This window comes from Leuresthes tenuis, unplaced genomic scaffold, assembly GCF_036924035.1.
Source record: "Leuresthes tenuis unplaced genomic scaffold, fLeuTen1.0.hap1 SCAF_22, whole genome shotgun sequence".
Classification (NCBI taxonomy): domain Eukaryota; kingdom Metazoa; phylum Chordata; class Actinopteri; order Atheriniformes; family Atherinopsidae; genus Leuresthes; species Leuresthes tenuis.
Window position 1 is genome coordinate 15,136,961 of NW_027325376.1, and position 12,944 is coordinate 15,149,904.

Here is a 12,944-nt window from a genome sequence, read left to right on the forward strand (position 1 = left end):
AGAACGTCTTCTGGAAACCAGATATGAAACAAAGGAAATAATCATAGTCTAAGTGTAGAGAGTGTAGATTTGTGTGCGTGTGCTGGGAGACGATGGGATGTGCAAGCGCGTGTGTCTGTGAGGAGGAGGGAGGAACATGAGGTACATGGGAGGAGATGTAACCTGCCTCACTGAAGGTATAAATTACAAGACTTTCAAAGTGAGATGATAAAAAGCACACATTTCTTCCATTGACGACAGCTCCTTCATCAGCAAAAGAAAGCAAGTGTAAGTATGGATGATTTTGTCTCTTTTATTTAATTTTCTGTGGACTATTGTGGTGATGAAATGTTTTCATGTAAAAAAAAAAATATCTAAGGCAAACCCTTGCAAAGAAAAAAAGATATTATTGCTACAAGCATTCATAGAGTAAAAGTACAGAATTAGTTGAGCTTATATTAACAGTTACGAATAACAATGATTACTGTATTTACTGTTTTTACTGTATCACAGTATTGTGACCACAGTATTGTGACCAATTCACATTCGATACTTTATATTGTAACATTTAGTTCAGGGGGTCTCCATGCGGGAGTAAATGATCACATAATTAAACACAGAAAAAAACAGCATTATGTGGGTTGGCTTAAGTGAATGTTTCTTATGCAAGCATCTTTCAGGCTAACTTGTTTTTTCTTTTGGGAAAATGAGACTTTCACACTCCGTTCAAGACTGACTCAGCAGCTAGCCTGCATCAGTTATTAGTCAAAGGAAACTTCCTTTTATGAAACTGAAAATGAACCTTCACCTTGCTAAAGTTCCCTCCAAATCAACTCAAATAAGTATTTCTAGAAGAAAAAAATCCTTTATTTCAAATGACTGTAATGTGAAGTGTGTTGCTTATCGTGCCCCCCGCCCCCCCTCTGAAGTTCCATTTAGTTCTTCTTGGAGCTTTTTGACAATTTCAGTAGTTTTTATTGTTCACTGTTCTTATAAACCTTCTTTTCAGCAGTAGAAGACAAGTACTGAGATAAAAACATGCACAAAAATGCAAAAAAATAAAGCTCTATACTAACAAATGTTTCTGTATTTCTTATCATTAAATTGCTCATGGAGAGGGAGAGAGAAGTTTTCCAAACAAAGTGAAATGAATCTGCATAAAAAAATGTACCACCTTTTTTCATCTCAGCACATTACTGCACAGGAGGCTGTAAGGTGTTCGGATGGGGCAGGTCACATCCAAATTTAACGGGTTTGGTGCCCGCTTCTCAAACAATGAAGAGGGTCCACCCATGTACTCGCATCACTTCCGTGACAACGGCATACGAGATCTTAACCTCCGAGTTCCTCCAACCATTGTTGTCTCTGATGAGGATTCAAGGTTTGTGTTACCTGCCTGTCTGTTTTCAGTTTTCAGCTAGATTTATTGATCCAGTGTGTAAGATTTAGGCTGATTTCTTATCTTATCTTATCTTATCTTATCTTATCTTATCTTATCTTATCTTATCTTATCTTAACTACATTTTTCTGAAAAAAATGTAGTTAAGGGTCAGTTAATGCAGCTGGAAATGTCTTTTGTAAATTGCTCTGATTTTGAATTTTAATTGTCTAAAAAGCTAACTGATTTTCCATCACATCAGGTTAGTAGATATCAGCAGCATCGATGGGTCATTTAAGGAACAGCAAACTATGATTGCAAACTAGTTGCAGCCTTTGCCGCATTATTGTCTTTTATGTCTCATCATTTATTTGTTTCGGATTTTCCTCAAATGGCTTTGTTGCTTGTGACTGGCAGTACATCAGAGCGTCGGGGCTCAAGGGCGGAGCTGCGCAGACCTTCCCTGTATAGCACCATAGACCTGGTGCCGCAGCTGGAGAATTATGCCAGTACCCTGCCGCGCCAGCAGGTGAGGAGCAGACCATCTCTTGAAGCTCTCCGCAAGGCATTTGAGGTAAGTTTTCTACCCTTGGAAACAACAACTTGACCCAAGTTGAAACCTTTAACTGAGCAAGCTTCCTCATCAAGAGGCCTTATTAAGTACAAGCTGTATTATATTACCATGTGATAATATCATCATTAGGAAGTGGAGGTCAGAGTGGATGGAACAACCGACACAGACTCGGGCAGCCTTCATGGGCCTGATATTGGAAACGAAGAGTCTCAAGATTCTCAAAAGAAAGCTCCTGTTAGATTTGGCTGGATGATTGGAGTCATGGTGAGTCGAGCTTGTTTATATTTGAGTCTACTGCAGATTAAGACTTGTTAAATGCATGCAAATGTATAAACTGAATTAGAACACCCAGAATCTACCACCATCATAGAAACATTGCACGGCTACTTTCAATGAACTTTGGCCACAGGTTCGTTGCATGCTGAATATTTGGGGGGTCATCCTGTTCCTCCGCTTGTCATGGATCACCTCTCAGGCAGGCATTGGTGAGTCACACCATCATTTCTTCTTCTTTCACACATTTATTCCTTTTCAGTCTATTTTTATACCCCTCTAACGCTCCCTACCCTACTCCTGCTCTACTCCTGCCCTCTTATCTCTGGCTCAGAATGATTTACATTGCTGTGGACTGATAACAGTATGTGCACACTGCTGCTATTGAGCATTATCTTAGGTACTGAGTAAAAAACTGGAAATGCGGGTGAGGGAAAGAATGTTTTTCCTTTAAAGGACAAAAGGCTGAAAAATTCCGGGAGAAATTTAAAAATAAATAAAAGGCATCTGAGACTTTATTAGATATCGACAGGTGGTTTCCCCGTCGGCATCCCTTGATCATCTTTCAGAAAATTGCTGCAACCCACAGATGATAAAGTATATGCTGATAAGATTCTGATCTTAGGATAGGAAGCTATTACATCACTGAAAAATTCCATGTGAATTTAGATAGCACCTAAATGAAACCTGAGAAGGACCTGTGGGAATAGAAGTCAGATGATGACGCATTTTGGATGAGTGAATGGCTTTTAATCTACAAAAACTTGAAGGAAAGTTCCAGGATTTGTCAACCCAAGCCTGATTTTTCTTTGTATTGGAGTGTAAATTGGACATGTGCAGAAATCCATGACCAACTACTGCCATATCCGAATTTTTAGTTTATATCTACTGTTTGGATGAGGCATTTCAATTGAGCTGGAGTACAGAGAATAACAGGAGAGGATGTCGAGAAAGAGGAAGAGGCTTTTGTGTCATGCACATTTGCACTTTCTACTGTGGGAAACAGCTAACTTCCACCATGAGATTTTACTCGTTTTTTTTTTCTTCTAATTATTAGCAGACACTTATTGTGATATATGGCTCAGCGTGCGCTTGGTTGCTCCAACTAGAACATTTTCAACCAGACATAGACACAAATAGACACAGAGTGAAAAAACATGGAATTTCTCACAAGTTAAATCTAAAATTGATCTGTAGATGAGACAATAATTGTCAAACACAGGCAAAGTAGCAAAAAAAACCAAGCCTCTTCTGAAGAGCACGTACACGCCTTATTTATGACTAATATCTTTACTCTTCTCATGTCAGTGTTGACTTGCGTTATAATCCTGATGTCTGTGACGGTGACCTCAGTGACTGCACTCTCCATCTCTGCCATTGCCACCAATGGGAGGGTGGTCTCAGGTAAGGCTACACACAGTCAGCATTCCAACTACCCACGTACCAGCTGCTCGTGCTGCTCAAGTCACATTATAGTTGCATCTTCTTCATGACTGTGCTCATTTTTCTTTGTTTGACTTTCATGTTTCGTCTGCGATAGCAGCCTTGTTTTTGAATGTAACATTTTTTTCAGGTGGGGCGTATTTCATGATCTCCCGTACTCTGGGTCCTGAAATTGGAGGACCGATCGGGGTGGTCTTCTCCTTTGCCAATGCTCTGGCTTGTGCACTCAATACAGTCGGCTTTGCAGAGGTGGTCCGGGATCTAATGCGGGTAGGCCTTTCTTCTCATTTCAATTTGGGGTTTGAAATGAGAAAAATTCAATGTAAAAATGAATTACATGAATTAAAGTTTAGCAAGTGAACACTATATTTTGTTTACAATCACTGGATTGAATTATAGGAGAAAATAGTCTTGGATGAATGGAACTGCTACATTAAACTATTGAAATATATGGAATTAGAAATATTAAACATGGGCACACATATAAAAATATCCAAGCATAAACAAAAGTTTAAAAAGTGATCACAGGTTAAAAGACAAGCAATGGAATCTCTCAGTTGTCTTGCTCAACCTAAAGTTATCAAGCCTTAGAGTGCAACCTTTCATTCACAGCTTACAGAGGGCTGGGCTTTCTCAAATTGGACCTCTATCTTTATTTTCAGAGTTCACTCACACAGATTTCAACACACGTAGTACTCAAAAATGTGTGGATGAGTCAGGGTGTACGAGAGTCACTCTCGCTACCGTTTCACTCAGATTGAAAGCTCAAGTCGGTATCCGTCTGTGATCAGTTTGGTTGATTAACGCAGGAATTCGACGTCGTCATCGTGGATTCCACCAATGATGTCCGTATTGTGGGTGTGATCACTGTCACGGTTCTTCTGCTCATTTCACTGGCTGGAATGGAGTGGGAATCCAAGGTCAGCACATCTCCATGCATTTTGTTTTATTCCCTAAAAAATTATCAATACATTTTGCTGTCTTCACCAAAACTATTCCTCTATTTCCCTTTGCTTCTTAGGCGCAGAACTTGTTCTTTCTTGTTCTCTTGATCTCCTTTTCAAACTACTTTGTGGGCACAGTAATACCTCCCAAACTTGAGAAACAAGCTGTTGGCGTATTTGGATACAGAGGTAAAGTATGTTTTTTAGTGCAGCGTTTGGGAAGCCTGATAGAGTTATTACTCAGTAGAAAACTCTGAAATATCTATATTAAACTTTCATGCTAAATTAAAAGCTTAACTTTATTGCCCTTTTTTTCTCTAATAATTGGTGTCCACGTATTATTGTTGTGTGCACATTTGTGAAAAGGATATGAAACAATGCGGTAGTATGTTCGTTTGCATGACATCTGCAGTATAATTAGTTTATAATATAATATAATAATATATAACTAGAATAAATCTGGGTTCATGCATCATGTGCACATGAATAGGTTTATTACTCAGAAATATGGAATATGACAAACTTTCCAACAATCGCAGACATGCAGTAGATAAGACAAGACAAAAGAAGATAGAAACAGACACATGAAAGCATGCCTGACTCACGACTGGTCTTCTCTACAGGTGACATCTTCATAGAGAACCTGACACCAAACTGGAGAGGTGATGAAGGCAGCTTTTTCAAGATGTTTTCCATTTTCTTCCCATCTGCCATTGGCATCTTGTCCGGAGCCAACATCTCTGGAGACCTAAAAGTATGACGATAATAAACTGATAGATACACGCTGCATTCACTCAGAGGAAATGCACGGTTGCTGATATGTCGATCATTTCCCTTTCCCAGGACCCTGCTGTTGCTATCCCCAAAGGCACCCTACTGGCAATTTTCTGGACTACAATGAGCTACTTGGGAATTTGTGTAACCATTGGTAGGTTACCCATTTATCCTACTTTATTTATACTTAATCTTTCATTTATCTGCCCGTAATTGGACTGGTTAATTATTGGTTACCATTTAACAATGCCTGTAACTCACTTTTGCGGCGATGCATGAGTGTGAGAGGAAAGTTGACAATATGGGATTGTTTGATCTGTTTCAAGGATTTTTATTTATTTTTTTAATGACTGGGAGCAGAAGTCTGAAAATCTGTAACAAACGAAAACTTTTACCGGAATGATAAGAGTCAACGACGGAGGTGTTTTCCTCTGCTTAAACAGCACTCTTCATTTTCCTCTAGGGGCATGTGTTGTGCGGGATGCTTCTGGAAAAATGAGTGACTATTTTGCTGGAAACATCACTGATGGTTGTGTGGGGCTTGGATGCAGCCGGGGATGGAACTTCACAGACTGCATTCAGTCACAGTCTTGTGAATATGGGCTAGCCAACAGTGTGAAGGTACAGGTCATTTCTATTTATGAAGCCAGTTTGCTTGTAATTGCAAAGTGTGCCAATGGAATAAAGTGATCTTTAAATGTGGATTGCAATTAAAAATGGTCTTTTAAATACTCATCTCCAGTGTGTCATGCTCTTCATGAGTATTATTCTAAACAGGTCCTGGGGCAAGTGTCTGGTTTCTCCTACCTCATCACTGCTGGTGTGTTTGCAGCCAGCTTGTCCTCTGCTCTCGGATTCCTTGTTTCCGCTCCAAAGGTCTTTCAGGTGAGACACGCTTAGCTGCCTGCTTCATTACTAAATGGAGCTTTCATTTAAAAAAGATATTGGTAGTAATTGAAAAAAAAAGAGTTTTTTTAAGAGACTGCTGCTGTATACTCTGATCAGTCTTTGACCTAAATGATTTTTAAATGCAGAGGATTCTTGTTTTTAATTGACCAAACAGACATAAAAGACAACTTCTGAATCTACCAACACAAGCATAGCGCATGTAATTTATTTCATCATAAACTATCTACTGCTTCCCACATGTTTTTCAGCTCTTTTAGCAAGGCTGAGGTTTCAGAAATGGATCAAAAGAACAGCATCCAATAATTTTCTGGACATTGCTTCAGGATATAAGTTGTAACACTGATAACCTAAAGGACCAGAGTCATGCAGCAAATGTACTGATTTCTAACCAAATGATGAAACATATCTTTCTTCTTTCCCGTCTTATTTTTCAGTGTCTCTGCAAAGACAAAATATACCCGTACCTTATTTTCTTTGCAAAGGGTTATGGGAAAAACAATGAACCACTCCGAGCCTATCTTCTCTGCTACATCATTGCTGTAGCCTTCATTCTCATAGGTGTGTGTGTGTGTGTGATACAATAAAAAAGGCTTCTTGATGATTTTTTTCCAGCTCTACATTTGATGTTTGTTTTAATTCTTTTATTCCTCTTTCCTTTTCTCTCTCTCTCCTCTGTGTCATCACAGCCGAACTGAACATCATCGCAGCCTTGATCTCCAACTTCTTCCTGTGTTCCTACTGCCTCATAAACTTCAGCTGCTTCCATGCGTCTATCACAAACTCCCCGGGTGAGTTACTTACAGACAGAGTTGGCGTCGGGTGACAACTCACAATCACATATTTCTTGCTGGATGAAAAGCAACACAGCTGCTTGAGCCTAAGCAGGAAGTGAAGCTGACGAAGACAGAAATAGCAGGCCGACAAAGTGAATTTGGAATTCAATAACAAGTAGTTCTAACGATTTACGACTAGGTGACTTATTTTTGATGCAGCAATCATTTTAGATTGGTTTGTCAGTAAGATGCATTCTGAATAAATTTACATGACATGAGAGCGTTTTTCCTCTCCTCAACATCTGCGCGTCCTTTCCTCAACAACTACAGACAACTCAAGTGCAACATTTAAAATGTACTTTTATTAATAATGTTGCAATGGGAAGTGTATTGCTCTAGCAAACCTTAGTATCCTACTCTGTATGATGAGTAAGATGTCGGCCTTAATAATCTTTAATAGACCACGGGAATAATCCTATTTCGATTAATCTAAAAGTTCTATAAGAAATGGCTGTACCTGCATTTCAATCGCCTCAACTGGACAAAATTGTTCAAAGCTCTCTGGTTGGACTGAGTTGTGCATTTTGCCAACCTCAGAACCCTCTCGTTGCTTCTTTTAGGATGGAGGCCGTCATTTCACTACTACAGCAAATGGACGGCTTTGTTTGGCGCAGTGATCTCTGTTGTCCTGATGTTCCTTTTCACCTGGTGGGCTGCTCTCGCCACCTTCTGCATAATCTTCTTCCTGTTTGGATATGTCAACTACAACAAGCCAAGTGAGTCAAAAACCATCACTTAAAAAAATTAAAAAAAACATTTCCAAGCTAAAATTCTATAAATTAATATAAGCTTGCAGAACATATGTTCCTCCAATCTGTGTGAGATCTCACACAGTGTGTGTGTAGAACTCTCTTGTTTTTCAGCGGATTTAGATGCAAGTAGGCAATTAACTCAAAGCAGTTTCATGGACTGGTGTGGTCTCTTCCTTTGTTACTTATTCATGAATTAAATTAAATGAAACGGGTAATAGATCATAACTTGATTCCAAGTGTTGTAGCAGTTTTGATTTGCAGCTTGCAACCAAAAAATGCTTCCAGACATTTTTAGGGCCAACTGTGTGTTCTCAACAGGCTAGGCAGGCTTGGCTCAAACAGTGAAATAAGTCAGAATAATCTTAAGCATTTGTTTTTTCTGTAACATTTGTCTCATGTCACAGAGGTAAACTGGGGTTCATCAGTCCAGGCAGGTACATACAACATGGCTTTGTCATACTCTGTTTCTCTGTCTGGTGTGGAGGATCATGTTAAGAATTTTAGGTAAGTCATCTAATATCTTAGGTATATTGAGCATAAATACTATTACAGATATTAACTACATCTTGTATTTAGAATAGTGCTTATTTGAATTTTCTATTAGAACTGATAATGGAGATTTCTACAGAAGTCTTTGCTCTCTTCTGTCCTCTTTTAGGCCACAGTGCCTCGCCTTGACCGGGCCCCCAAACCAGCGGCCTGCACTGGTGGACTTTGTTGGCGCCTTCACAAAACACATTAGCCTCATGGTCTGTGGAGACATCATCATGGTAGGTGACAGTCGATACGCTTTTTTAAAAAGGAAACAGGATAAGCACATGTGAGCAAGTCCTGCACTCAAGCTCCTGAATCTCTAAAGACATTATCAATTCTCCCGACGCTTCAAGGAGGAGGACAGGAAGACACGACCGCAGGATGCTACAGATGGGCTGGTTAAGTGGATGAACAAGAGGAAAGTGCGATCGTTTTACACCCCTTTCACTGCCGACAGCCTCAGAGCCGGTGCTCAACACCTCCTGCAGGTATGCCCTTTATTTGAGAGGCAGCCTTATTCCTCCACAAAGGTCAGACTAATTAACCCTTCAGAGTTTCTGAATGTATGTCAGAGTTTACAAGGTTGACATGAAAATTATATGTGCAAATCTGTCCATTCTGAATAAACCTGCTGTAATAACATTTAAGACTGTTGATATTGATCATCTACACACAGGATGTTTTGATTTGTCTTATTTCGCTTTATTTTTCTCTGACATGGAATTTTTCTTATTTTTTTGGATCAGGCCTCTGGTCTTGGAAAGCTGAAACCCAACACTCTGGTCCTGGGCTTCAAGGCAAACTGGAGGGAGAGTGCTCCTGAAAGCATTGAAGATTATATCAACACCATCTAGTAAGCTGGTCATTACTTACTGTGCATTTTAAAGCTTAAACAATTATTTTTATTATATACGTTCCCATGTGCAATGCAGCAAGAATGTCTGCTGATGAAATTTTAGCAGAAACAAAAAACAATTTCTTCATAATGCAGTCCAACCACAGGCATACTGCTAAGATGTGAAATGAATGAATATATAAGTAATTACAAGATCAGACCGATTTGGTCTTTTCTTTAAAACCTCCCCCTGAAGTCAGTTTTCTTCTCTCACCATTCTCCAGCGACACGTTTGACTCCAACTACTGTCTGTGCATCTTGAGGATGATGGATGGACTGGATGTTTCGAATGATTTTGAATTGGGAGGTGCGATCCTGAAATTTTTTTATTTTCTTTTTCCCTCGCTACAACACCACATATCGAGATAAACCTGACCAAACCAAAGGGAAAAAGGTTTGATGCTGTTATGTGTGTCCTTTAGTAAACCCTGGCTTTGAATCGGACGAATGTGTGGAAAAAGATGACCAGCAAACTCATGAGGAGGAAACCGGTGAGAACTAACTTTACCGCCTCACAGCGAGAGGGTTCCAGGTTCCATCAGTAATTCTTATGCTTGGTTATGTTACTGGTACAAAAATGCACTCTAAAGAATGTTAATGGCATGTTTAGATTCTTGATTAAACCGAACATTGCATCATGGTATTGTTTCCCAGTGTTGCCACCATCAGATTTATTCGTTATTACACTGGCAGACTTCAGGGTGCATTTCCTCCTCCCTGATAAATCTCTTCCACGTGGATTTTTCAGCCGATGACATCTCTGATAAAGGCAACGCTGATCAGATCAAGACGGTGTTTCAGAACGACCAAGGGAAGAAGACCATTGACGTCTACTGGATAGCAGATGATGGAGGTGAGTAATGTAGAGTGTAGTAATAAACATAGAGTGTTGGGACTGATTGATGAAATAAAACCTCAGTTTTTCAAAAGTTTTACACGGTTTAAATTCTCAGTTACACGGGTTGGCCAATGAATAAGTTGAATAAAAGAAGGAAGTAGGCGACACTTTGAACCCTGTATTTCATTTCATTAGGTAAATTTTAAGAAATCACAGAACCACAGATGTTTAAGTGACACCAGAGCTATATCTACATCTCGCCTGCTCAGTTCAAGTAAAGCTCAATGCAGCTGGATACCCTGGAAAGGCTGACGTCGACGAAACTTTTTTTTTCCCCCAGCAAAGTGGTGCAAAGACCACAGGAAGAAGGAAACGGAACAGTGGAAGAATGTTGTCTTCTCTGACTGATCATCCTTCACATTTTTCCATTGTATAGGAAGAATTTAAGTATGGGGGACATCCGAAGAATCCTTTGAATAAGGAATTCTTTCAGTTCTGTGATCAAACTGCATGGTAGGGTTACTTCATCCATTTTGGGTGTCCACTTGTTTCCCAATGAGGGTGCCGTGCTACAGGATGATAATGTGCAGATTTACACAACTAAAAAGAGAACAGCAGCGATGTGGAACACTTTACTCCAACAGTCACTGCATCTGAAGATAATATAATGTCTCTGGTGTGATTATGAGTGGCAAATAAGGAACCATTTCCCATTGTCAACAGGTTCTACTTGAGAAGTGGATTAAAACTGATCTTCTGCATCGAATTGGTTATTAACGGCAAAAGTTATTTATCACCGAGTCAACATTATTTTGTACAACCCCTGTATGTACTTCTTTAGTTTCGGACTCACTTCATGGACCGGAAGAAAAGAAAGAAAAAAATAAATTGAAGTAGATTTGACCTTGCCTTAATGTTGACCGTCCTTCTTCTCCTTTAAGGTCTGACATTGCTGGTGCCTTACCTGCTCACCAGGAGGAGACGCTGGAGCAGATGTAAGATCAGGGTTTTCATCGTGGGGGATGAAAAAAACATGGAGGAAGGCCGCAATGAGTAAGATTCCGTGTTTTTTCCACTCAGGAATTTCTCAAAACTGGAGAAAAAATGTTTGGAAGATTATGTTAAGTTATGTAGCTTCTAGGCTAAGTAATTTCTGAATAAGAAGGGGAAATTATGCATTGAATGAGAATATAGACAGGAATACAAAGTGAACAAAAATAAATAAATCTTTATAGCCTGATAAATGATAACACGTGCACCTAACTGTGTTGTGTTTGTTGGATGAGGGACAAATAAACCGGGTGAGTGATGATCTGTAAGGATGATCTGACAATGAAGAGTTTGATTCTTTTAGAATGATCGCTCTGCTGAAGAGGTTTCGTCTGGATTTTAATGATGTTATAGTCATGACGGACAGCGAGAAGCGCCCTCAAGCCAAGAAGTAAGTACGATGGTCAAGTGAAAGTATGTCAATCAAAAATTGTAAGTGTGGCTTTAATTCTACAAAGAAATCTCTAAGTGGAGAGTTTCAAAATGTCTGCACTATTATCTTAAGTGTTTGTTTAGCATGTTCAGACAATGAGAGTCTTTAGCAATAAATACATAAAAACCAATATATTCATCAGAAGATTAATGTAAGTAACGTCCGCAGCTCTGGAAATTTCACTTAAATGTTTTAAGAAATAAGCAACAGACTAATTCAGTGACATTTTAGCCTTTTTTTTAATGTCGTCCTTTTTTTAAGGAAAACTGACTTGCTTTTCTTGTTGCTTTGCAGTCTGAGCAGGTTTATGGACAATGTCGCCCCCTTCAGGCTGTACGATGAACAGCAGGAAGGAGTCTCAGTGCAGGAGCTGAGGCAAAGTGCTCCGTGGAAAATATCTGACAAAGAGCTGGAGGCCTTCAAACTTAAGGTGTGTTTGTGTGTTTTAGGCATCATTCTTTTGCACTGTGGTTTTACATCAAAGGGATTTTGATGTCATCCACTACCGTCTATGTGCATGCGTTTAAGCCACAAACATCTCTTTTCCTTTTTGTGATGCGCTCTTTGCTTTCTTCCTTTTACAGTCTGAGAGAAAAGTGAAGCTGAATGAAATCATCCGGAGGAATTCTCAACACACTGCTCTTGTACTTGTGTGAGTACACATTATCAGAAAGGTTCCTATTGTCAAAGGCTTGTGAAGTATCAACATATTATTTGCAAATTGAGCATATATTCAAATGGCATATTGCTCTGATACTATTAAAGTGAGTATACAAACATATACAATATATTATCTATTCATCAGATGACAGCATGCACTCTTTTAATATGTTTGCAACAAATCTTTGCTCTTGTTGTGCCATTTTTTTTAATGTTCATGTAAATGTGGTGTGATTTTCCAGGAGCCTTCCTGTGCCACACAGCGACTGCCCCAGTGCGCTGTACATGGCCTGGCTGGACACTCTGACCTGTGGCCTCCACTGCCCCATAGTGCTGATACGAGGAAACCAGCAGAACGTCCTCACTTTCTACTGCCAGTAAAGCCCAACCTGGAGGAGTTGAAGAAGTCTCAACAAGAACGGATTGCTTCAGTCAAAGAATTTGATGATTCCTAGTGGATTTCGAGAGAAACCACCAACCAAATTTTGCGTAGCTGTTACAGAAAGACTGAAAGAAATATGCCAGTAAAATATGGCACAAACCTATTTACAATTGTGCCACTGTCCAGAGGATTTTTAATCAGCATGATGCAAATGCTTGTGCCATGTTAATTGGTCTGCCCTTATTAACAATTGTAACAACCAAGAAAGATCCTGGGACGCTCCTCTGACAGAA

The 12,944-nt window shown here is 39.5% G+C and overlaps 1 protein-coding gene across 2 annotated transcripts; it reads left to right on the plus strand.

The window, feature by feature from the left end:
* The first annotated feature begins 2,060 nt into the window (after nucleotides 1–2,060).
* Nucleotides 2,061–12,665, plus strand: slc12a10.1 (solute carrier family 12 member 10, tandem duplicate 1). 2 transcript variants are annotated; one of them, XM_072376614.1, is made up of 25 exons: nucleotides 2,061–2,195; nucleotides 2,341–2,416; nucleotides 3,513–3,608; nucleotides 3,778–3,917; nucleotides 4,457–4,567; nucleotides 4,669–4,780; nucleotides 5,215–5,345; nucleotides 5,435–5,519; nucleotides 5,829–5,986; nucleotides 6,143–6,250; nucleotides 6,709–6,832; nucleotides 6,961–7,062; nucleotides 7,668–7,823; nucleotides 8,264–8,363; nucleotides 8,518–8,629; nucleotides 8,747–8,881; nucleotides 9,140–9,246; nucleotides 9,513–9,595; nucleotides 9,711–9,779; nucleotides 10,037–10,141; nucleotides 11,068–11,179; nucleotides 11,481–11,567; nucleotides 11,904–12,039; nucleotides 12,194–12,261; nucleotides 12,512–12,665. In XM_072376614.1, the coding sequence occupies exons 1-25, from the start codon at nucleotides 2,181–2,183 to the stop codon at nucleotides 12,648–12,650; spliced, it is 2,667 nt and encodes an 888-aa protein (XP_072232715.1). In that variant the 5' UTR covers nucleotides 2,061–2,180; the 3' UTR covers nucleotides 12,651–12,665. The 2 variants fall into 2 exon arrangements, with proteins under 2 accessions (XP_072232715.1, XP_072232716.1); XM_072376615.1 differs by having other exon boundaries at nucleotides 2,082–2,195; nucleotides 9,711–9,739; nucleotides 9,982–10,141.
* The last annotated feature ends 279 nt before the right edge of the window (nucleotides 12,666–12,944 follow it).